The sequence below is a fragment of the Onychostoma macrolepis genome, chromosome 13 (genome assembly GCF_012432095.1).
Source record: "Onychostoma macrolepis isolate SWU-2019 chromosome 13, ASM1243209v1, whole genome shotgun sequence".
NCBI lineage: Eukaryota > Metazoa > Chordata > Actinopteri > Cypriniformes > Cyprinidae > Onychostoma > Onychostoma macrolepis.
The window spans coordinates 21,917,295-21,943,907 of NC_081167.1; the positions used below are offsets into that span (position 1 = coordinate 21,917,295).

At 36.7% G+C, this 26,613-nt stretch overlaps 2 protein-coding genes across 4 annotated transcripts in view; one reads left to right on the forward strand and one right to left on the reverse strand.

Annotated features, from left to right (window-relative positions):
- kif16bb (kinesin family member 16Bb) overlaps window positions 1–4,077 on the reverse strand; it is a 36,377-nt gene extending 32,300 nt beyond the window's left edge. For both annotated transcript variants that reach the window (XM_058795038.1, XM_058795037.1), the window contains exons 1-5: window positions 3,793–4,077; window positions 3,319–3,388; window positions 3,019–3,135; window positions 2,540–2,656; window positions 1,129–1,226 (exon numbers count right to left, since the gene is read on the reverse strand). In XM_058795038.1, the coding sequence (XP_058651021.1) occupies window positions 1,129–1,226; window positions 2,540–2,656; window positions 3,019–3,135; window positions 3,319–3,388; window positions 3,793–3,839 (449 nt within the window). In that variant the 5' untranslated portion in view covers window positions 3,840–4,077. The remainder of the gene's footprint in view (window positions 1–1,128; window positions 1,227–2,539; window positions 2,657–3,018; window positions 3,136–3,318; window positions 3,389–3,792) is intronic.
- A 5,059-nt stretch (window positions 4,078–9,136) lies between these two features.
- Window positions 9,137–26,613, forward strand: part of tasp1 (taspase, threonine aspartase, 1) — a 35,205-nt gene continuing 17,728 nt past the window's right edge. Inside the window, exons 1-8 of one of the 2 annotated variants that reach the window (XM_058795080.1) lie at window positions 9,137–9,331; window positions 11,350–11,549; window positions 12,578–12,645; window positions 13,341–13,409; window positions 13,966–14,086; window positions 14,659–14,743; window positions 20,220–20,299; window positions 21,874–21,965. In XM_058795080.1, the coding sequence (XP_058651063.1) occupies window positions 11,420–11,549; window positions 12,578–12,645; window positions 13,341–13,409; window positions 13,966–14,086; window positions 14,659–14,743; window positions 20,220–20,299; window positions 21,874–21,965 (645 nt within the window). In that variant the 5' untranslated portion in view covers window positions 9,137–9,331; window positions 11,350–11,419. The remainder of the gene's footprint in view (window positions 9,332–11,349; window positions 11,550–12,577; window positions 12,646–13,340; window positions 13,410–13,965; window positions 14,087–14,658; window positions 14,744–20,219; window positions 20,300–21,873; window positions 21,966–26,613) is intronic. The other variant, XM_058795079.1, reaches the window with a different exon arrangement.

Here is a 26,613-nt window from a genome sequence, read left to right on the forward strand (position 1 = left end):
CAATGAGCGCATTCACATCTAGAAGTCCGCGTGGGCTAATAACTTGCACTGAAATGTGGACTCTAGCAGTCAATGTTTTACAACATGTAACGCAACAGATATTTTACAATTAATAGTATTTTTGTACAGTATTGTTTCTTGTTAATATTGTTGTTAATCAAGGCCTCTGGTGAGCTACATGGCAGCATAAATTTCATTTTGGACTTTTATAGCTCTATAAGAAAGTGTTTAACTTTTGTCAAACTTACCAACCCCTAGTATTGCAGTAAATTTAATAGGCCTTTACTATTGTTCACAAGTTTGGGGTCAGTAAGACATTAAATATACCAAAATATAAACATTAAATATACCAAAAGTGACAGTAAAGACATTTATGATTTTACAAAACATTAGTATTATTTTAAATAAATGCTGCTGTTTTGATCTTTGAACTGAATCTTGAAAAAATAAAAAAAATAATAATAATAAGCAGCACAGTTGATAAAAATAAGAAATGTTGATAAAAAAATCAATTATTAAACACAAAAATTTACTGTTTTTATTGTATTTGTTATCAAATAAATTGAGCCTTTGTGAGCACTTCAAAAACATAAAATAAATAAATAAATATATAATAATAATTCCCAAACTTCTGAAAACTAGTGTATAACTAAACTGGAATAGCTGGGTCACAGTATATCTCTGATGTCTAAAATAACATTTAATATGTCTAGTCACACCCCTGGTCTCACTGTCTGTCTCTCTCATCTAATCTACCACATGGCTGTTATCGAGAAGCCACTATGATAACTGCTTTAGGTGGAAGCAGACGGAGGCTGTACACTGACCTTCCTGATCAGCTGGTCGTAATTACACTCCTGCTATCTTACAATGCCCATAAGAAAGGACAAGCTGCCAGAATGGACACCTCATTTACACACTGCAATCTGCCTGTCCTTCTCCCTGGGATTTTGATGGGATCATCAACCTACAATAAACCACCATGGAGCAAATGATAGGAGCAGCCGTTGACAACTGTGGTCATGTCGGTAGCTCTCTTGATAAATCTGAATTACTGATGCTATTCAGTCCTTTGGCAGTCTACCTGCAGCATGGTTATGCTATTATCTAGACATATCGCATTCATACCTGACCTCCATGTGAAATGATGCCTTGTCTTTTTGTAACACTCCACTGATGTGGTGGAACAGCCCCTCACAGATCCGTGGAATCAGTCCATAATCATCCTGAGAGAGGGAAAACAGAACATTTGTGGTTAAATGTAGCCAGGTGGTTAAGGAACTGGACCGAAAGATTGCATGTTCAAACCCCACAAGGGATGACCTATGTTATGACTGTTAACAAAATGATATTTTGAAGAATGTTTCAACAGCTTTTGTCCATACAATGCAGTTTTGGATCACACTGACTTTCATTGCATGGACAAAAAAAAAAAGACAAAAAAAAAACAGGAGCCATTTTTCAAAATATCTTCCTTTGAGATCCACAGAAAAAGAAAATGCCATACAGATCTGGAATGAGTGTAAATAATGACAAAATTGTCATTTTGGGGGTAAACTATTCCTTCAAGCTAGAAAAGTTGTAATAGATGTATGTGCAGTATGTATGTATGTAAATAAATAAATACATAATTATTCAGCTAATTGTTCTTAAGTTGTATTTTCATTGCACAAATAAATAAATTTAATCATAAAACAAAAAAATAAAAATAAACACTAAACATAGCATGAAGCATGTTTACTAGCTATTAAAATGTCAATCAACCAAAGAAACTACAAAGACAGAGATAAGCTTGACCAAGGTCAGAAATAATGGACATTGTTAGAATGTACATAAGACATTCTGTACCATTTAAGACGAACAAGCAAAGATGTGACACTGTGCAATCAAAACATGCTGAAAAATAACCAGTAAACTCTCTCTAAAAGTGAAGAAGGTAATTTATGTATCTTATTGGCATCTACTGATTTGCACATTAAGCTGGAATAGAAGAAAGTATTTCCACATAATCATCTTTCAAATATAAAAAAGTCTAGAAGCATAGAATAACATTTTAGGACAAAGGATGATTTCCCATGGTGCTTTTGCCCTTTCAAACATCCACACAATTAAGACGTTCTCTCTCTCTCTCTCAAGTATTTCTTCACTCTGCGCTTTTCACCAGCACTTTGAATAAATCAGAACTCCATTAAAGTCTGCACATTATTTTCCTCTCTGATCTGCAATGGCGGCTTTTAATTACTACCCAGGACAAAGGGGGGGATATCAGACAGAATGGAATGATTATCATCAGAACAAATCTGAATGAGTCTCTCGGATGACAGACCGATACTGCTTATAATTGTGTTCTTCATATTTTGCCCTTGTCACATTTTGTGATTACTCAAGAGAAGCATGCAGTGAAATAGCGGATCAGCAGTCACCAGGGTTCAGAACCACTATGTGCATCTTCTGAAGAGCAGGAGTGTTTTGCTTGCTGTGATTGGTAGGTTTTGAAATCACACTTGAAAAGGACAAAGTAATAAAATGTGAACCTAACCGGGTTGCCCATCATGGTGTAGGACTTTCCTGAGCCTGTCTGGCCATAAGCAAAGACGCAGGCATTGTAACCCTCAAAAGCAGCTTGCAAGACATCGGTGCCGAGATCTTCAAAAATCTGAAATGACAGATGACACAAAGAAAAATGAGCTAAAGAGTTACTTTCTTTAGTACTTACACCTGGAATCTTTATCTGCTGTACAAAAACAATTATTTTTAGTCACTGACGAGATCTTACTGGAAATAATCTTCTAAGGTTTTCAAAGCATGAGTAACAGCTCAGCTAGCCCCCATACAATTGTAGATCAGGTAAAAAAAAAAAATTTTGCTAAATGAGGCATTTATATCGTCAATAATCCATGCTTCGACTTGAAATAGAGGACACTGAAAAACAAACCTTGACAATAAATATTCAGTAGGAAAAGCTAGTTCTATAAGTGCTGGAACACGTCTGCCATTATTATTACTGGCTGCATGTACCTTTTCCTGGGTCACAAAGTTTGGACTTGTGCTGTTCATTGAATCATAAGAGAAATCATATGAAAAAGACTTTGCGCTCTCTCCAAACGACTCTTCATTCATGCAGTGGTAGTTCTCCTATAAAGCATTAATCACATCAACAAACTTAATGACACATATTTGAAAATTTGTTACATTTTAGATAGGTATAAAAAAAAAAAATAAACAGTGATTTTTGACCAAGCACTGGTTCATTTCTGACTTTGCAAGTTACAAATGCTCATAAACAAAAATCTATTAAATATCAACTGAATGACACACTTTCATGTTGAGGACAGAGGTTTTATGTCCATCCACTTGTATAATGACTTTGCCTGACAGGTCCTTCTCCCTGAGAGAGAAATAAAGAGAGAGATTGAGAGAAATTGTCGAGAAAAAAAAAAAAAGCTATCTATGATAATGCTACTGATCTTTTTGCATAATAACAATTTTTCAATCAGTGAAAAAATTAACTTGTATAAAGTAAAATAATTATAACTGTGAGAACTGCTCGCCAGTGAAATAGATTCATGATAGAGATTAATGAATGAATACATTAATCTTTCTGCTGTATTGTCATACGCGCTTAATCTGCATTTCGATTTACTAATATTAATACTGTAGCCTAGTCACAATTACTTTCCACATTGTGCCAAATTGCTAGTAAACCTTTAGCTAACAGACCAGCCTTTATAATGCCATCTAATCAATAAAGTAGGTAATTTATGCTGCTAGATTTCTAGCAGTCACACTAACCTTTGGCTCAGCGGACGAACCCGCACCGCGACGCGCACAGACGCCATGGGTCATCGGTGACGGGACACTTCACCTGCTTGCCTTTTAACGTTACGCCTTATGTATCATATCTATAATGTATGCACTTCCATAAACACCTGTACCTGTAAGCGCTGACAGGTAAAGCCTGCTTCAGTGTTCCGAAATGTTTTACCAACTCATTTCTCTCCACTTCAACGGGTGTCTGTCTACCAGAGACAAGAGAATCAACCTAATCTATGCGTTGCTGGCAAACTCGCAAGTGCTAAGGTGAAGTTTTATCTCATGAATATAAATCACGCCTACACTGTTTGGTAACCAATAACAAAGGCTTTTTTTATGAATATTATTAACTGTTATGGCGCTCAAAGTCCAGTAATTGGCTCATGAAGACTGCACGTAGTTTGCAAACCAATCAATGGCGCAGGATTGGCTCATGAATATTAAGAGACTTCACAGCAGGAGGACATGGCGTGCAGTGTACAATTTAGTTGTAATAATTTGTTGACTTTCAATTTTCATGTTAAAACAGTTTTGGTCACTTCAAAAAGAAAATCCCGAAATTCCATAATTTATAATCATTACAGAACCACATGTGAGTTAATACTTGTTTACCTGCTTGCACCTGAGCTCAAATCAGCTCTGGAGATTTGAATCTGCATTTACCATTTTGTTCAGAATAAGGGTCCATCATTAGTGTAACTTTTTATATTTAAGTAGGCTAAATATCTTATATATTATTTTGAAATTAGTTTTTATTAGCTTTAAGTATTGAACGATACTTGTTTTTTGGTGGATTTCAACAGATGATATTTATGTCCTGTAGATGGCAGTCTTTCTCTGGTTATAAGAAGAAGGCACATACTGTGATCTAATATAGCCTTCTCTGGCTAATTTCCTTTACTGTTTATAATATTACTATAACATCTTTCATACAGCACTGTAAAATGTATAGCGATTGCTGAATCTAAAATAACTGGCCTGGTTTAACTTTATAATTCTATTACCTACTATTTTAGGCGGTGCAAAGTAATACTAGGTAAAAAAACAAAAAAAAACGGCAATTTCCTCTACCGACTACATGGATGACATCGCTGATACAGGCCCATCTATTCCACTGTGACAGCAATTAAGCAACAATTCCTCATTTCATAGATATGAATCTTACTGTTTATTAAGTTTACTCACTAATAAAATTTATCAAAGTTTTGATGGCTGAAGCATCAATAAAACTTGATTTTCTTAGGGCAGTTCTCCAGATATTTTTTTTAACCATTTCTGAATCTGCCTGTAGCAGTGATGTTGAGGAGCTGTAGTCATATAGATTGTGATTTTGTATTATGTGTGTTTGATAGTTGTGATTAAGCCTGTGAAGTTTTGTATTCGTAACACATCAACTCATGTCACAATGACAAAGGCCTTGTGGTTTGAGGGACAAGTTGGGGATGCTTTGTTTATCCATAGATCTTTCCTCTAGCGATTATTTGGTTCTACTTTCTTCTTCAATCACCACAAAAGCATAAAAGGGAAGGAAGTTGTCAGTCACTGATCACATGGTGCACAGACTCTCCTTCTGCTATAGTGTCAGACGAAGCAGTTTTTCCCACCACATCACACTCCTTCATATTACAGCTGAAAGCGTTTCCTCACACCCACTCAAGAGAAGCTCCAGACCATGAATGAGAGTCTGCTACATTAGCAAGGCATGATTTTTTTTAAAGGCATTGCTAAAAACATACAAATCATCATCAAAATCTCATCAAGAAACAAGGTCATCAAGTGAATTCATGGGGCACAGGACTAATTTTACTGATGAGTTCTGTCCCGAACATTTGTGCAAAGACGTGTTTTGCAGGCCTGTCTCATCACAAGGCTCAAGAACACATTCCTGATGGTCGGAGGTCTAGAGGTCCTGAGAAGAGTCACAGATTGGATCTGTTCTGGTTATGTATGAGGAATGTTTGAACGTTTCAAGCTGGATGAGAAGAGATTGGAGACTGACACAAAGTCTTGACTAATAATGAAGTCTGTAGAGTTAATAACTGGAGACTTGAGACAATAGGCAGTTCAGCGTCTGATTCTTATGACAAGGAAAGTGTTTTCACACAGAATCCCATGTGAAAAAGACCATACCATATATATGCCTCAGCTGAAAATATAATAGTGCTGTCAAACGATTAATTGCATCCAAAATATGTATGTGTACTGTGTATTTTTATTATGTATATATAAATACACACACATACAGTATATATTTTAAAAATATTTACATGTATATACATTTGTATATTTATATTCTTATATTTTATATTATATATAAATATATTTAATTTGTAATATTTTTCTTAAATATATATATATATATATATATATATATGCATGTGTTTGTATTTATATATACATAATAAATATACACAGTATGCACACATATATTATGTAAACAAAAACTTTTATTTTGGATGCGATTAATCGCGATTAATCGTTTGACAGCAGTAATATATAACTTTACACTGAACAGCAGACTGTTAAGAATGTGTAATATTTTAGACATTTATTTAAGTAGAAGACTTTTACAGACTGAACCGAACTGTATAAAGTTATGTTGTCATTTTAAAATTGTACACATGGTGCCATTGCTACTTGAATCTATTATACCTAATAAGACCCAGCGTCTCGGCTCTAACGATGGAAGCCAAAAAATAGTAAACAAAGAAAACAATAAAAATAACTTAACCTTAATCATGGTAAATTGGGTTGGCAAAAGCGGTTCAGCTATTCCTACTGTACTGTATGAAGTTCTGCCAGAACAAACAAGCTTTGTACCATCAACTCACTTACATCAAGAAACTTAAAGCAGCTCATATTTTTTCTTCTTTCTCTTTTTTTTGATCTTGTAGTTTTGATAGCAAGAGGCAAAGGCTGCCATTCCATAAGTTGAACAAAATGTTTCTGTCTCCAGCCTTATATACACTACTGCACTAATTGAACTGTGGTGTGAATGTTAGCCAACTTAAATATCATTAAGAGAGCAGATGATTAAAGGAAAGTACTTGTTGGCTGGCAAATGTACATCCATCTGGATGCAATACTGTGATGAAAACATAGAAAACCTTCCCTGTATTAAGAGAATGCTTCTGATTGTCCATTTTGTCCATTACTTGCACTGTCACAAAAGTTTTGAAAGTCTTTGGTAGCCAGTAAGCAGATATTGAACATCAGAGAGCAGTGAAATTAAGTGCTATCACTTTCATTGTTTCCAGATGTGAAGGTCAACCGCAACCGGTTTTAAAAATGTTGAAATGAGTAGAAATGTTAACAGAGCTACTCGTGAAATAAATAAATATGTGGGAATTAAATATTGATTTGGGTTGAAATTATTTTGGAATTTTAACTGTATATTATCCTGCCAATTTTATATGAATTTGGAGGGAGAAAAAAGTAAGTGTGACGGTCCATTCTTAAACTTAACCCTCACTGTTGTTGATTTCAACTACTTTGTGCCATTTTAGATGGTAAAGAATAGTCATTCTTTAAGTCAGTAAAACTCTGCAATATTTTTACACTGTAAAAATAAAAAGATCTGAATGGCAGGCAAGTCTATAACATTGATAATCATCTAAGCAAAGACAATTATCTCAGCATCACTAAACGCAATATCACAGAACAAAGACACAGGCAGAATGAAATCTATCACAATACTCTGTAGAAAGAAATAATAAGACAGCATAAGCAATACATTTATTTTTAGCTCTGACAGGCCAGATGTTTGTAGCTCAAAAAGGTGTATAATGTTTCACAGAATTAGTATTATGATTAAATCTGAATTGAAAGGTGGTAAATGTCTGGATGATAGATTCATTTGACAGAAATAAAACAATCAGTCGACCAAGCAGCTCACACTCTCTCTCGCGCACTCTCTCTCTCTCAGGCTGGCAATGTCTTTCTTCAATACACATGCCATTAACTTGTATTTAAATGGTATATTCGTTGATTTGGGCATGCCAGAAGACATGTGACACCAAGCTGTAAATAGATATTACAATTATAATTACATATTGTAATGTTGTCATGTTGTAATCCACACTTTGAGACACACTCTTCTCTTCTTCGCAATGCATTGATTGTGTGTAGGGTTTTTTTTTAATGGATTTGATTTCTGAAAGGCTTTTAAATATGAAACCCCACGAGTCTCATGGATGTTGTGCTTCTGCTATCTCTGCAAAGAGCAGTAACGGGAGTAAAAAGCTATAACCTTGAAGCAACTTCTTGCTGGCATTATTTTTATTATTTATTTATTTTTTTGTAAAAAATATGTTTTTTTCAAACTGTGGAGTCATCTGTACTTGACTTAAGTCGGAGGACATGTTTATGTAAGCTTATAGTCCCAAAAGTAGTGTTTTCAATTCCACTGCCAATGCCGGGTGGCTTGACATGGCAGTAATACCATCTGTTTAGCATAAATAACACCAAACTGTGTTCATAAAATATCAGATATGTAGAGTTCTGTGTTATCTGCCAGTCTTTTCTGTCTTCTATTTATCGTTCCTCATGTTCTGATTTGAAACCAGATAAGAAGATGAAATAAATTTACTTTCAGAATTTACAGACATAACAATTTCTATCAATCTATTGACATCATATTTACTTTTAGAATAGGCAAGATTTCTTAAAGATTCAGGAATGCGTGTGTGTGCATGTGTGTGTGTGTATACATATGTACATACAGTATATTTAATATTAAGATTATTATGATTTGAGTGACAACACTCGAAATACAGTGTCAGTAATACTTTAAGACAGTTTGAGCAGCAATACAGATGTTTGAGATAATTCACTGATTAAACGTAGTGTCAAATTACGATATGATTGTGTTGTAGGCCTATGTGCTATTTTCTCAAAGTAGCCTACACAAAGCTGTTGGGCACTGCAAAGAAATAAACGTTTTTCATATCTTAATCTTTGTAATATAATGCATGTTCTGATATTTTGGAGATTATACCATGTTATACTGCGCTATTATCCTGACACCAATTCATACTGTTTCAGTAGGCTATTTGTTTATTCTGTATGCTGTACTATTACTCTATTACATATACTATACTGTTCTGCATGTTATACATTATTTTACATTATTTTTCATACTCATAGTAATTAGTATTATCTTAAGTAATTACTATGTAAAAAAAAAAAAAAATCTAAATTAGCTTTATTGTCTGTGTAAAAACTGTGTTGTCCTTAAAAAAATAATAATAAATAAAAAATTGATAAACGCAGTGCATGGCTCTGCCGCTGGGGGCCGCTGCTGCAGTCGCATGGTCACATGTGCAACTGAACCAGGAAGTGTTTTGGTGTGACGCGAGCACATGCGCCGCTTATCATCACAATCATGCAGCAGACACATAACTGCACTCATAATTTAGTGCAATCTGTATGTGTGTTTTATAAGTAGAGATGCTGCGCCGTGCGTATGACTGTGGAGATGCGCGCTCTTCTTCCGTCTGCACCTGAAGTCTGCACGCGAGTGAGTTTGGCAGTCTTTATTCTTTCATCTGTTTTGTAGGAATGAATTTGTCAGTGGGTTATGCATATAAAAAGAGCATTAACGGAATTTAATATGATTTTTTTTGAGTAGACAGTTAGTTATTTGGTTAATTATGTTCCTGAAAGCATGTTTCTGATCTGAGTATTATTTTTCAAAGTATCAGTTTTGAGATTTAAAGGGATGCATTGAAATAGAGGGAATCGGTCATTGTTATAATTGTCCAAATGTGTATGTCATTATTACTACCAATTGAGTTAGATATTATAGAATTGCCTTTGTGTATGAGTTGAATTCTGAAGATATACAGTATCTCACAAAAGTGAGTACACCCCTCACATTTTAACAATCATTTCAGTACATCTTCCCAAGGGACTATAGAAATGAAACTTGGATATATTTTAGAGTAGTCAATGTGCAGCTTGTATAGCAGTATAGATTTACTGTCCTCTGAAAATAACTTAACATACAGCCATTATTGTCAAAATAGCTGGCAACAAAAGTGAGTACACCCTAAGTGATAGGTCTATAGTCGTTCAACCATGCAAAGCCACATGTCTTATTCATCACGTTCATGTTTTTGTCTGCTTGGCTGGACCATACAAATTTGTGTATCTTGTTGTAGAGCAGTTAAAATTTGGTGCTTTGAGTACAATTCTCTCATACTGACCACTGGATGTTCAACATGGCACCTCATGGCAAAGAACTCTCAGAGGATTTGAGAATTAGAATTGTTGCTCTCCACAAAGATGGCCGAGGCTATAAGAAGCTCAGTAACACCCTGAAACTGAGTTACAGTACAGTGGCCAGTGGCATACAGAGGTTTTCCAAGACAGGTTCCACTCGGGAACAGGCCTCGCAAGGGTCAATCAAAGAAGTTAGGCCTTTGTGCTGCGCGTCAGGTGCAGAAGCTGGCTTCAAAAAACAGACGCATGAGTGCTGCCAGCATTGCTTTAGAGGTTTCAGAAGTGGAAGGTTAGCTTGTCAGTGCTCAGACCATACGCCGCACACTGCAACAAGTCAGTTTGCATGGCCGTCATCCCGGAAGGAATCCTCTTCTGAAGCTGGCTCACAAGAAAGCCTGCAAACAGTTTGCTGAAGACAACTTGCCCAAGAGCATAAATTACTGGAACCATATCCTGTGGTCTGATGAGACTAAGATAAAATTGTTTGGCTCAGATGGTGTCCAGCGTGTGTGGCGATGCCCTGGTGAGGAGTACCAAGAAAACTGTGTCTTGCCTACAGTCAAGCATGGTGGTGGTAGCATAATGGTCTGGGGCTGCATGAGTGCTGCTGGTACTGGGGAGCTGCGGTTCATTGAGGGAAACATGGATTCCAACATGTACTGTGACATTCTGATGCAGAACATAATGCCCACCCTTCAGAATCTGGGCCGAACGGCAGTTTTCCAACATGATAACGACCCCAAACACACTGCCAAAATGATAACTGCCTTGCTGATGAAGCTGAAGGTGAAGGTGATGGAGTGGCCAAATATGTCTCCAGACCTGAACCCTACTGAGCACCTGTGGATCATCCTCAAGCTGAAGGTGGAGAAGCACCATGTGTCTAACATCCAGCAGCTCCGTGATGTCTTTGTGGAGGAGTGGAAGAGGATGCCAGCAACAACCTGTGCAGCTCTGGTGAATTCCATGCCCAGGAGGATTGAGGCAGTGCTAGATAACAATGGTGCCTCTACAAAATATTGACACTTTGAATACCGTTTTGACATGTTCACTTAGGGTGTACTCATTTTTGTTGCCAGTTTTTTAGACAATAATGGCTATATGTTGAGTTATTTTTAGAGGACAATAAATTTGTACTGCTGTACAAGCTGCACATTGACTACTCTAAAATATATCCAAGTTTCATATCTATAGTATTGTCCCTTGAGAAGATATACTAAAATGGTTGCTGAAATGTGAGGGGTGTACTCACTTTTGTACTCACTTAAATTCTGAAGGTATAATGACTCACTCTCTGTCTTTCTTGGCTTTCAGGACTTGGAGAAGTGTTTTGTAGTTATGAGTGAATGATGGGTCAAAATGCAAGCTACACTGAATACGGGTCATGGAAAATCTAGAAAACTCGACAGATTGCAAGGAGACTGTGTCTCCACTAAACAATTCAGGGTCTACACTGAACAGCACCGTCTCCTGTCATGACGGCAAAGCTATGGGTTTTGTGCTGGTGCATGCAGGTGAATATGTGTCCCTTTTGGAAATTATGTAAAAATACTTCTCCGTTGTACATTTCTGCATAAACTTGTGTTTTGGCACAGTTACATGTTGAATAAGTAAAGGTGTAATTTAGGCTTGCTGATTGATTCTTGTTTTAGATGTAGAGATTTCCTAAGAAGAATAGGTCACTGAAAAATAAAATGACGAAATTGTTTATTTATCCTCATGTCATTTTAAACCAGTGTGCTATTTCTGGGATACAAACGTACAGATTAGAAATAAAAGCATATAATGGCCACATCTGTCAAGCATTAAAAGGGACCAAAAACATTGTATATGTACGATAAAAGAAGTCCTTAAGACATGTGCACTGTATTCCAAGTCTTCTGAAGCCATACAAAAGCCTGTAATTTAAGTTCTTTTTCAGTGATAGTTTTCTCATCCGCTACTGCTCTCGAATGTCATTCTCCATTCAGATATTCAAAACAGAATGCCACACCCAGTTACAACATACTTGAGTAACAGTGACTTTTGACATTAGTGACAACAATCCTGATAAATGAGATTTGACCTGTCAATAACTGTCTTAAATTTCAGCCTAAAAAATTGAATTTCAGCCTTAATGGTCTTAAATTTCAGCCCATCATATAGCTATTGAAGACCTGAAATATAAGTCTGTGTATGGACTATGTGTATGGTACTTTTTCTAGTGTTTTTGTACTTTCTACAGCTTGACAGATGGTCACCTTGAACTGTCATGGTGTTGAAAACAACGGAAAAATAAATTGGTTTGGAATGACATGAAGTTGTTTAAATACTGAGTCTACTTTTCTGGCTAACTGCTTTTTTTAATGCTTAAGGTGGAAATGAATGGATTATAAAGACTTTGTTTATAAAACAAACTTTATTTGTAAAAAAATAGCTTATAAAAAAATCTCATAAGACAAGCAAAACTACAGGCTGTTAACAGCTGAAGAACCTCATTGTACAAAACAAACTGAATGCATTTTATTTATTTTTTTTTTGATGATGATTTTTACCTCCTCAGGGGCAGGGTATCATTCAGAATCCAAAGCCAAGGAATACAAACATGTGTGCAAGAGAGCGTGCCAGAGAGTGAGTTGCATGTGATACTTTATTCAAAACTTAAGATTCTTCTGCTGTGAACTGTAACCTTTCGATAGCTCTGCCAGAGGTCACATCGACAAGACGTCAATTCAGTGATTTAATCAGTTTTCATTCCCAGCTCAGTTTGCATGATTTTCTGATAAGGATTGTGTAATCCTTATCGTTTTTAACACAAAGATGGATACTTTTTTTTGCGGAATCTTACATTGCCAATATCCAAAATTCTAAGATATGCTAACAAAATTGTAATAGATGCTTGCAGCTAACAGTAATGCATAGGTTGGCAAGCTGCAGTGCAATGCTTTTCCCTGTCCAAAGTGCCGTGTAAAGGATGAAAAGAAGGGATCAGGCTCGAGTAAAACACCTGTGCCAGGGAATTTGAGTTATGTGTTGATAACATGACACCAGCAGCGGCCCGAGCTGCTGCCCGGCTTAATATACCGCTCCACGCTTTCTGCTTGAAGCTTGTCAAGTGGAAAACACTGCAGCGTTATTTTCTTTTTAAGCTCTTTGTATTGGATTATCACATTATGTTTTGTATATATTAGTTTAGTGCAATCCTTTCTGCATAAAGATTCTGAATCCTAAGTAGAACAAAATACACACTGAATGCACATTGAGTTGGTTTTAGGAATTAGCAGCCGTGGAGTTGCTGTCATCAGTTGTGATTTAATGTGTTTCAGGCTGTGGACAGGCTCAGAGCTGGAGGATTGGCGCTGGAGGCTGTGACAGCAGCTCTTATAGAGCTAGAGGTGATGGTGGCTCACAACAGCAACAACACACCAACTCATTAGGACTGAATAGAGACTCAGAAAAATAGAAGACATATGAGTGAACGTTTCAGATATTAATTGGATAGCATGGAAGTCAAATTCTACAAAAAATATTGGTCATATTTTGAATTAGCATTTATTTATACATTTGAACTTTTTTTTTTTTTTGTTAGCATATTTTGAGTCATTTTTATGTAATGTCCTTTTTTAATTTTTATTATTTTCTATAAATATTTTTTATGTAGCTTTATTTTCGTTTGGGTTTTACTATGTCAGCTTAAACTATTTGAGTTGTCAATTTTTTAAGTTAATTTTATTTCAGTTTTAGTTAACAATAATAATGCTGATGTTGTTGTTGTTTAAGAACATGCCAATTTTTCAGCTGAAGAAACTCTTGCATGCCCTTGTAAAGTCTATACCTCATAGCCTCGTTTTCATCTGCATAAAATTCAATTTGGAGTCTACCCTGACTAAGATCTTTGACTACACACAAAGTCTACATACATTTTTACTCAAGGTTGATGCTTATTTACAGGACTCCCCATTCACCAATGCGGGTACCGGTTCCAACCTAAACCTCTCTGGTGAGATTGAGTGTGATGCCAGCATCATGGATGGGAAGTCCTTAAACTATGGAGCTGTTGGAGCCTTGAGTGGTGAGTGCTTTTAGAAACATTGGCTAGGCTGGTTGGAGCTTTTTATCACGTGTCAAAAGTGCTATTCGAATTTCAAACAAAATAAATAATTCTACCCACCTCAACCTTTTATGGGAATGTGGATAAATTAATTTTGTACATGCAAGAGTGCAAGGTTAAAATACAAGTTTTTTGAAACTTTAGATGGTAATTGTACATTTAGTTAGTTGTTAGTTATGCTTTTGGCCTTGATCTGTGGCATATGTGGTACTTTTTAACATTTGAAACAAGCACAAAACAGGATCGATTTTACCCCATCAACCTGTTTCCATGTTTGTTAAAACAAGCAAAACACAATTTAACATGCAATGTCTTGAAATATTCTGCTCATCTACATAAAATATCATCTAGTTTCACACTGATATTAATGCAGTGTTGTTTTAGAATGCTTTTTTTGGTGCACTTCACTTTGGTGAACTCCAATGAACTGCATTATTCTTCAACAGACGCGCATGAGAAAGCCAAATGGTTTCTTTTACCATATTTAAAGCTGTCTTGAGTGAAAGTGATACTAATGCTGCTCTTTCTATCAGGAATCAAGAACCCGGTGCTGGTAGCCAGAAGACTATTAAGTGAAACTCAGAAGGGGAAGCTATCAGCTGGCAGGATCCCTCCCTGGTGAGCCGAGCTCTCTGATGTTGGCTTTTCAGCTTAGACGTATAGACAGACTGACATACTTTATTGATGCCTGAGGAGAAATGCATTTGTAAAACAAGTAACATCAGCATATCAATTGCAGTATACACAGAATACACTATTATACATGAACGTAATGCAGCCAGACTGAACAAACATTGTGCATGACAAAACATTCTGGCATTCTGACAGATGTAGCAAGTTTATTGTCTTAGCTATAGGAAATAAGTATCATTCATAGAATAAGACATTTTCTATAGATTAAGTGGTGCAAAGCAATTTACTCATGCTACATTGATTGACACCAAGGCAGCATTTAAAATAATTGTTTTCCATTTGTATGCATTTTAAAATGTATTTTATTTAGGGCTGCTAAGCGATTAATCGCATTCAAAAAAAGTTTGTTTACATATAGTACATGTGTGTGTACTGTATGTTTTATATGTATATATAAATACTAGTGCTGTCAAACGATTAATCGCGATTAATCGCATCCAAAATAAAAGTTTTGTTTTCATAATATGTGACCCTGGACCACAAAACCAGTCTTAAGTCGCTGGGGTATATTTGTAGCAATAACCAAAAATACATTGTATGGGTCAAAATTATCCATTTTTATTTTATGCCAAAAATCATTAGGATATTAAGTTAATTAAGTTCCATGAATATATTTTGTAAATTTCTTACTGTAAATATATCAAAACTTAGCAAAGCATATTACTAATCAAAACTTAACTTAATTTTTGATTAGTAATATGCTTTGCTAAGAACTTCATTTGGACAACTTTAAAGGCGATTTTCTCAATATTTCGATTTTTTTTTTTTTTTTTTTTTTTTGCACCCTCAGATTCCAGATTTTCAAATGGTTGTATCTCGGCCAAATATTGTCTAATCCTAACAAACCAAACATCAATGGATTTAATGATTAATAAATTATTCAGATTTCAGATGTTGTATTAATCTCAATTTCGAAAAATTGACACTTAAGACTGGTTTTGTGGTCCAGGGTCACACATCATGTAAACAAAAAAGTTTATTTTGGATGCGGTTAATCGTTTTGACACCACTAATAAATACACACACATATACAGTGAGGAAAATAAGTATTTAAACACTGTGCTATTTTGCAAGTTCTCCCACTTAGAAATCATGGAGGGGTCTGAAATTGTCATCGTAGGTGCATGTCCACTGTGAGAGACATAATCTATGTGCACCTGTTTGAGGTCGTTAGCTGCATAAAGACACCTGTCCACCCCATACAATCAGTAAGAATCCAACTACTAACATGGCCAAGACCAAAGAGCTGTCCAAAGACACTAGAGACAAAATTGTACACCTCCACAAGGCTGGAAAGGGCTACGGGGAAATTGCCAAGCAGCTTGGTGAAAAAAGGTCCACTGTTGGAGCAATCATTAGAAAATGGAAGAAGCTAAACATGACTGTCAATCTCCCTCGGACTGGGGCTCCATGCAAGATCTCACCTCGTGGGGTCTCAATGATCCTAAGAAAGGTGAGAAATCAGCCCAGAACTACACGGGAGGAGCTGGTCAATGACCTGAAAAGAGCTGGGACCACCGTTTCCAAGGTTAATGTTGGTAATACACTAAGGCGTCATGGTTTGAAATCATGCATGGCACGGAAGGTTCCCCTGCTTAAACCAGCACATGTCCAGGCCCGACTTAAGTTTGCCAATGACCATTTGGATGATCCAGAGGAGTCATGGGAGAAAGTCATGTGGTCAGATGAGACCAAAATAGAACTTTTGGTCATAATTCCACTAAACGTGTTTGAAGGAAGAAGAATGATGAGTACCATCCCAAGAACACCATCCCTACTGTGAAGCATGGGGTGGTAGCATCATGCTTTGGGGTGTTTTTCTGCACATGGGACAGGGCGACTGCACTGTATTAAGGAGAGGATGACCGGGGCCATGTATTGCGAAATTTTGGGGAACAACCTCCTTCCCTCAGTTAGAGCATTGAAGATGGGTCGAGGCTGGGTCTTCCAACATGACAATGACCCGAAGCACACAGCCAGGATAACCAAGGAGTGGCTCTGTAAGAAGCATATCAAGGTTCTGGCGTGGCCTAGCCAGTCTCCAGACCTAAACCCAATAGAGAATCTTTGGAGGGAGCTCAAACTCCGTGTTTCTCAGCGACAGGCCAGAAACCTGACTGATCTAGAGAAGATCTGTGTGGAGGAGTGGGCCAAAATCCCTCCTGCAGTGTGTGCAAACCTGGTGAAAAACTACAGGAAATGTTTGACCTCTGTAATTGCAAACAAAGGCTACTGTACCAAATATTAACATTGATTTTCTCAGGTGTTCAAATACTTAATTGCAGCTGTATCATACAAATAAATAGTTAAAAAGTCATACATTGTGATTTCTGGATTTTTTTTTTTAGATTATGTCTCTCACAGTGGACATGCACCTACGATGACAATTTCAGACCCCTCCATGATTTCTAAGTGGGAGAACTTGCAAAATAACAGGGTGTTCAAATACTTATTTTCCTCACTGTATATATTAAAGTGCCCCTATTATGCCTTTTCGAATATTACCTTTCATGCAGTTTGTAATGTAGCTGTATGTGAACAAACTATCTGCAAAGTTGTGAAGCCGACAGTGCACAATAAATAGTTATCATCTATCAAAAAAAAAAAAAAAAAGATTCTGCTTGCAATCGCCTAAACGAGTCGTCAGGAATTCGAATCTTATTCTGTTACGGCTGTACATCAAGAAGTAACTAATTTGCATAATGTCCGCCCACATTCTTGCGAACAACTTGCCCACCCACAAAACAGTACAATTTACGTGTGGTTAACATCATGTCGAGAAGATGCTGTATCCTATGCTGTGAGAGTAAATTTGTTTTATCACATCTAATAATTACCACAAACTTGTTAACACTTGACGCTTACCGCTGAGAAACGTCCTGCTCCAGTCATGCTTGCAAATCAGTCTCTTGTCGATCAACCGTTTCATCATCAGACTCCGGCTCGAATAAGTAAGGTACAATCAATACCATCTTTTCTATGTATTGACAAGTCTCCACTGTCATTCCATTATGGCAATGGGCGTTTAGTTTCCGACACGCGCCATACGCGGTAGACCAATCACAAAGGACTGTGCTATCTGACCAATCACAGTAGTGAGGGCTCACGGAAAGGTGTTTAGAGACACTGATTCTTCGAACTGCCTCACACGAGTCGTTTGCGAATCATTTAGAAATGAGGTAAAATTAAATCTATTTTTTTGAGAAAACTAAAGTGTTTTTTGACCGTGGATGAATGTAAACCTGTTTTAGGAGACTCATAAAACAATATTAGCAAAAATGGCATAATAGGGGCACTTTAAAGCAAAATATGTTAGATTTATATATAAAATATTTATATTTATATATGATAAATTATAAGTATTACAAGTATAAATGTGTGTATATATATATATATATATATATATATATATATATATATATATATATATATATATATATATATATATATATATATATATATATACACTACACACACATAGTATAACATGAACTTTTATTTTGAATGGGATTAGTCGTGATTAATCGTTTTGCAGCCCTAATTTTATTCATGGGATGGCAAAGCTGAGTCTTTAGCAGCCGTTACACAATTTTTCAGTGTCAAATGATCCTTCAGAAATCATTGTAACATGCTAATTTCTAATTATTAGCATGGTTGAAAACAGTGCTTAATATTTTTATAGAATCTGTGATTGTATTTTTTTTTTCAGGGTAATTTGATGAATAGAAAGTTCAAAAGAACAGCATTTATTTGAAATAGAATTTTGTAACACTGTAAAAGTCTTTAATATCACTTTTGAAAAGTGTTAATTTATTTTAAAGAAAGAAATTTTGTTTATATAAGTAATGCGTACAATATGTGTACAGGTGCTGGTCATATAATTAGAATATCATCAAAAAGTTGATTTATTTCACTAATTCCATTCAAAAAGTGAAACTTGTATATTATATTCATTCATTACACACAGACTGATATATTTCAAATGTTTATTTCTTTTAATTTTGATGATTAGAGCTTACAGCTCATGAAAGTCAAAAATCAGTATCTCAAAATATTAGAATATTTACATTTGAGTTTGAATAAATGACCATCCCTACAGTATAAATCTGGGTATCTCTTGTTCTTTGAAACCACAATAATGGGGAAGACTGCTGACTTGGCAATGATCCAGAAGACGAACATTGACACCCTCCACAAAGAGAGTAAGTCACAGAAGGTCATAACTGAAAGGTGTGGCTGTTTACAGAGTGCTGTATCAAAGCATATTAAATGCAAAGTTGACTGGAAGGAAGAATTTGGGTAGGAAAAGGTGCACAAGCAACAGGGATGACGGCGAGCTTGAGAATACAGTCAAGCAAAGCTGATTCAAACACTTGTGAGAGCTTCACAAGGAGAGAACTGAAGCTGGAGTCAGTGCATCAAGAGTCACCACGCTCAGACGTCTTCAGGAAAAGGGCTACCAAGCCACTTCTGAACCAGAGACAACGTCAGAAGCATCTTACCTGGGCTGTGGAGAAAAAGAACCGGACTGTTGCTCAGTGGTCCAAAGTCCTCTTTTCAGATGAAAGTAAATTTTACACTTCATTTGGAAATCAAGGTCTGGAGTCTGGAGGAAGAGTGGAGAGGCACAGAATCCATGTTGCTTGAAGTCCAGTGTGAAGTTTCCACAGTCTGTGATGATTTGGGCTGCCATGTCATCTGCTGGTGTTGGTCCACTGTGTTTTCTGAAGTCCACAGTCAACGCAGCCATCTACCAGGAAATTTTAGAGCACTTCATGCTTCCTTCTGTTGACAAGCTTTATGGAGATGCTGATTTCATTTTCCAGCAGGACTTGGCACCTGCCCACACTGCCAAAGGTACCAAAAGCTGGTTCAATGACCATAGTGTTACTGTGCTTGATTGGCCAGCAAACTCGCCTCACCTTAACCCCATAGAGAATCTGTGGGGTATTGTCAAGAGGAAGATGAGAGACACCAGACCCAACAATGCAGATGAGCTGAAGGCCACTATCAGAGCAACCTGGGCTTCCATACCACCTCAGCAGTGCCACAGACTGATCGACTCCATGCCACGCCGCATTGCGTATTGGTCTTAAGTAATATTCTAATATTTTGAGATACTGATTTTTGACTTTCATGAGCTGTAAGCTCTAATCATCAAAATTAAAAGAAATAAACATTTGAAATATATTGAGTCTGTGTGTAATGAATGAATATAATACACAAGTTTCACTTTTTGAATGGAATTAGTGAAATAAATCAACTTTTTGATGATATTCTAATTATATGACCAGCACCTGTATACTGTTCAAAATTAAGGCAGGAAACAATAAAGAAAATACAAAGCTTTGAACTATGATGAAGTTGTTCTTCCAAATAAATCACATCTTTACTTTGTCAGTTTTTTAGTGGGCAAAGGAGCAGAACAGTGGGCCATCAGCCATGGTATCCCAGCATGCCCTACAGAGAAGATGACCACCAGTGAGTATCAGACCACCCAGAATCCTCTTTCAGCTGCTGCTGTGTGCTTGACTGCAGCATTTTTTTTTTTTTTTTTTTAATTAGATTTATGTGCATTAATAAAAATCAGGACACATCTTTGGATATTGCATATTGTTAAAAGAAATCCCATCATTTCACATTATTAGGGAAACAGGAGATTATTACAAGACTCATACATTTTTAGTAAATTTCTCTTTTAAGAAGCACATTAGTGGCAGTTTTAAAGTGAAATGAAAGGTCTTGTGTGGGCAGCAAGATGCTCTTCAGTCAGTCCAGGTTCCTTTAATAGAAGAGCTTGTGGTTTATTCTCTCATATATTGTAATGAGGTCTGAGGTGGAGTTTCAACCTGTTACACAACACTTTGACACTGATTGTTATTTATGCTTCCTCTGTTACTGTAAGCAGCTGAAGTTAAACTGTCTTTATGTAATTGAATTACTTAATGTAATGCATCACAATTCTGCATTTTATTAAGCCTACATTATAGCATTATGTGTGTCTATCTGTTTTGGTTTTGTGTTCATTTTATACTTGAAAGTATAAGATTATAGTTTATTAAGTCTATCATTGTTGTAATTGTTCAGCATATAAATTGTTACTGGCGGCAATGATGTAATGTGAATGCTGAAATGTGATTTGTCTTATTTCAAACACTAGTTTGCATACTGAATTATGATCATTTGTCTTCCTTTTATATATTTAACCATTTAGCCACATGTTTATTAAGTGTAGCCGACTGAAAAAAAAGACACCCACTAATTCTCAGTGACAGTGACAAAGTAGCTCTGATGCAGCAATTTATTGCAAGCGCTTGTAATTCCTTCAGGGAATGAAAATCTAGTTCTTATTGTCCTTTAACACAGGTTTTATTGAAACATACTAGATGAGGAATAGCTTGAAAGCTTTCTATGTTAAGGCTTTTACTGAAACCACTGCCTTTTATCTCAGATGTAAGTCTTGACAGTGGCACGTAATAATTTCATTGAATAATGATTGGCAAGAAGGCATGTGATCTCATCTGCTGGAGTATTTTTAAGTCATTGACTCAGTGTTATTTTTACCAGCTCTAATTGCATTCCATTAAATTAAGCAAAATGACTTAATTGTGCCCATTTCATTGATTCATTTCTTTGATTAAGAGATTTTCACAGGAGTGGAATGCAGCGCTTGGTAAACAATGGCTTCTATACTTTAATAGAGGGCTCCATGCCGACTCCATGCCGTGTGTGTTGTCAGTGTTGGAAATGATTTGATGCCAAAACCATGACCTCACTCCAACACATGTCCCATTATTTAGGGAGACTTTGAGGATTTCAACCACATTTCCACCAACAGACTGATTTATTATGTGAATAAAGGCTCCCCCGCCAAACACACACCCTTGCTGCACTATGTTATCATGAAGAATAATACTAATAATCAAAGCAATAAGGCCACAGAAGCAAAGCAGTTGTCAGCATTTATTGGGTCCTGGCACACACACACAGTTTTTTGGATAGGCAGTAGACTAATATCTGTTATTGACTGTCACACCTTTTTCAACACTTAACAGAGTTCAGTTTGTCAGGCTACAAGAGGAACAAGAGGAAGATGGAGCTGGCGGAGCAGATTGAGACAAAGAGAAAAAGACAATCGTGTGGACATGTGAGTGAATCTAAGTCACTGTTGTCCATATTTGATATTTAATATACAGTTATGTGGAGAGGACCAATTAGATTTCAGTGTGGGCGGGGCTATCCGGCATGACTTTTCCATCAAAATATTCTGATGGTTTTTTAATAAAAGGGATTACTTTGAAATTCATGCTGTTGAATTTTGGCATAGGCGTTCTCTCTGATTAAAAAACACAACTAAATATGCGAGTTTCTCCTATAAATGCTCCATCATCTATAGGTTTCCACCCTCCCATTCAGTTCAACACATTTAATTAGGTCTAAACACAGTCCAGCAGAGGCATTTGCTCTGACATTATTACTCAACTGATAACAGGATCTGCATCTGTTCAGTCCTCTAATTCAAAACCACCACATATACCCAGAGGAGGAAACCCGTCGGGTAATGACGACTTTGAAGGGGGGCGTGGAGACCTCAATTACTCACAATCACAGGAAACACACATACATATACTTACTGCACTGCTGACATGGCACTGCACACAAGGAATTTGACTTGGGTGACAGTTCTCTGACGATCTTTTGTAGCTATCAACTTGAAAAGATCTTTTTAGCCATTTAATTCAGGGCAGTTTTAAATGAATAATTACATTTTTTTTTTTTTTTTATTTTATTTAAGTTTTGTATTTTTTGTGTTTGTGATTTTTAGTAGGTTTTTATAGTTTATTATTATTATTATTATTTATTATTATTTTTTTTTTGTAAATTCGTTTTTATATTAGGTTTATTTTTTTTTTAGTACATCGAGTTAAATTAAGTTGAGATGTTTCCATTCAGCTACTGAATTTTTTTTTTCACTTCAGTTAATGTTTATTTTATTTCAACTAATATATATATAAATAATATTTATTTATATATATATATATAATATTTGTACTGTCAAACGATTAATCGCATCCAAAATAAAAGTTTTCATTTACATATGTGTGTATTGTGTATATTTATTTTGTATATATAAATACACACACACATACAGCATATATTTTGAAAATATTTAAATGTATATATTTATATTCATATAATTTATATCGTATATAAATATATTTAATGTATAAACATAGTGCTATCAAACGATTAATCGCGATCAATTGCATCCAAAATAAAAGTTTTTGTTTACATAATATACAGCCATGGCCAAAAATATCGGCACCCTTGGTAAATATGATCAAAGAAGGCTGTGAAAATTAATCTGTATGGTTAATCCTTTTGATCTTTTATTTAAAAAAATTCACAAAAATCTAACCTTTCATTGGATAATAAGAATTTTAAATGGGGGGGAAATATCATTAGGAAATAAATGTTTTTCTCAAATACACGTTGGACACAATTATTGGCACCCCTAGAAATTATAATAGAGTAAAATATCTCTGAAGTACATTCCCATTCATATTCACAATTTTGAGCACTCCAGGGTGATTATGAACATGAAATTATCCAGTCATGGCTTCCTGTTTCACAGAAATATAATTGGGAGGGAAAACAAAGCCCAAATTCCCTTAATCATCCATCACAATGAGAAAAACCAAAGAATATATTTCTGATGAGCAGCAAAAGATAATTGAGCTTCACAAAATGGTGAAGTGGCTTTAAGAAAAGAGCTAGAGCAGTAAAAATTCCCATTTCCACCATCAGGGCAATAATTAAGAATTTCCAATCAACATAAAATGTTACGAAACTGCCTGGAAGACGACGTGTGTCTATATCGTCCTAATGCACGATGAGAAGGAGAGTTTGAGTGACTAAAGACTCTTAAGGACCCCAACTGGAGAATTGCAGAAAATAGTTGAGTCTCGGGGTCAGAAAACATATATATATATATATATATATATATATATATATATATATATATATATATATATATATATATATATATATATATATATACAGTGAGGAAAATAAGTATTTGAACACCCTGCTATTTTGCAAGTTCTCCCACTTAGAAATCATGGAGGGTCTGAAATTGTCATCGTAGGTGCATGTCCACTGTGAGAGACATAATCTAAAAAAAATCCAGAAATCACAATGTATGATTTTTAACTATTTATTTGTATGATACAGCTGCAAATAAGTATTTGAACACCTGTCTATCAGCTAGAATTCTGACCCTCAAAGACCTGTTTGTCTGCCTTTAAAATGTCCACCTCCACTCCATTTATTATCCTAAATTAGATGCACCTGTTTGAGGTCGTTAGCTGCATAAAGACACCTGTCCACCCCATACAATCAGTAAGAATCCAACTACTAACATGGCCAAGACCAAAGAGCTGTCCAAAGACACTAGAGACAAAATTGTACACCTCCACAAGGCTGGAAAGGGCTACGGGAAATTGCCAAGCAGCTTGGTGAAAAAGGTCCACTGTTGGAGCAATCATTAGAAAATGGAAGAAGCTAAACATGACTGTCAATCTCCCTCGGACTGGGGCTCCATGCAAGATCTCACCTCGTGGGGTCTCAATGATCCTAAGAAAGTTGAGAAATCAGCCCAGAACTACACGGGAGGAGCTGATCAATGACCTGAAAAGAGCTGGGACCACCGTTTCCAAGGTTACTGTTGGTAATACACTAAGACGTCATGGTTTGAAATCATGCATGGCACGGAAGGTTCCCCTGCTTAAACCAGCACATGTCCAGGCCCGACTTAAGTTTGCCAATGACCATTTGGATGATCCAGAGGAGTCATGGGAGAAAGTCATGTGGTCAGATGAGACCAATTAAAATAGAACTTTTTGGTCATAATTCCACTAAACGTGTTTGGAGGAAGAAGAATGATGAGTACCATCCAAGAACACCATCCCTACTGTGAAGCATGGGGTGGTAGCATCATGCTTTGGGGTGTTTTTCTGCACATGGGACAGGGCGACTGCACTGTATTAAGGAGAGGATGACCGGGGCCATGTATTGCGAGATTTTGGGGAACAACCTCCTTCCCTCAGTTAGAGCATTGAAGATGGGTCGAGGCTGGGTCTTCCAACATGACAATGACCAAGCACACAGCCAGGATAACCAAGGAGTGGCTCTGTAAGAAGCATATCAAGGTTCTGGCGTGGCCTAGCCAGTCTCCAGACCTAAACCCAATAGAGAATCTTTGGAGGAGCTCAAACTCCGTGTTTCTCAGCGACAGGCCAGAAACCTGACTGATCTAGAGAAGATCTGTGTGGAGGTGGGCTAAAATCCCTCCTGCAGTGTGTGCAAACCTGGTGAAAAACTACAGGAAATGTTTGACCTCTGTAATTGCAAACAAAGGCTACTGTACCGAATATTAACATTGATTTTCTCAGGTGTTCAAATACTTATTTGCAGCTGTATCATACAAATAAATAGTTAAAAAATCATACATTGTGATTTCTGGATTTTTTTTTTTAGATTATGTCTCTCACAGTGGACATGCACCTACGATGACAATTTCAGACCCCTCCATGATTTCTAAGTGGGAGAACTTGCAAAATAGCAGGGTGTTCAAATACTTATTTTCCTCACTGTATATATATATATCTATCTCACACACACACAGTGGGTACAGAAAGTATTCAGACCCCCTTAAATTTTTCACTCTTTGTTATATTGCAGCCATTTGCTAAAATCATTTGTTCATTTTTTTTCCCTCAATGTACACACAGCACCCTATATTGACAGAAAAACACAGAATTGTTGACATTTTTGCAGATTTATTAAAAAAGAAAAACTGAAATATCACATGGTCCTAAGTATTCAGACCCTTTGCTGTGACACTCATATATTTAACTCAGGTGCTGTCCATTTCTTCTGATCATCCTTGAGATGGTTCTACACCTTCATTTGAGTCCAGCTGTGTTTGATTATACTGATTGGACTTGATTAGGAAAGCCACACACCTGTCTATATAAGACCTTACAGCTCACAGTGCATGTCAGAGCAAATGAGAATCATGAGGTCAAAGGAACTGCCTGAAGAGCTCAGAGACAGAATTGTGGCAAGGCACAGATCTGGCCAAGGTTACAAAAAAATTCTGCTTCACTAAAGGTTCCTAAGAGCACAGTGGCCTCCATAATCCTTAAATGGAAGATGTTTGGGACGACCAGAACCCTTCCTAGAGCTGGCCGTCCGGCCAAACTGAGCTATCGGGGGAGAAGAGCCTTGGTGAGAGAGGTAAAGAAGAACCCAAAGATCACTGTGGCTGAGCTCCAGAGATGCAGTCGGGAGATGGGAGAAAGTTGTAGAAAGTCAACCATCACTGCAGCCCTCCATCAGTCAGGGCTTTATGGCAGAGTGGCCCGACGGAAGCCTCTCCTCAGTGCAAGACACATGAAAGCCCGCATGGAGTTTGCTAAAAAAACCACCTGAATAAGATTCTCTGGTCTGATGAGACCAAGATGGAACTTTTTGGCCTTAATTCTAAGCGGTATGTGTGGAGAAAACCAGGCACTGCTCATCACCTGTCCAATACAGTCCCAACAGTGAAGCATGGTGGTGGCAGCATCATGCTGTGGGGGTGTTTTTCAGCTGCAGGGACAGGACGACTGGTTGCAATCGAGGGAAAGACGAATGCGGCCAAGTACAGGGATATCCTGGATGAAAACCTTCTCCAGAGTGCTCAGGACCTCAGACTGGGCTGAAGGTTTACCTTCCAACAAGACAATGAC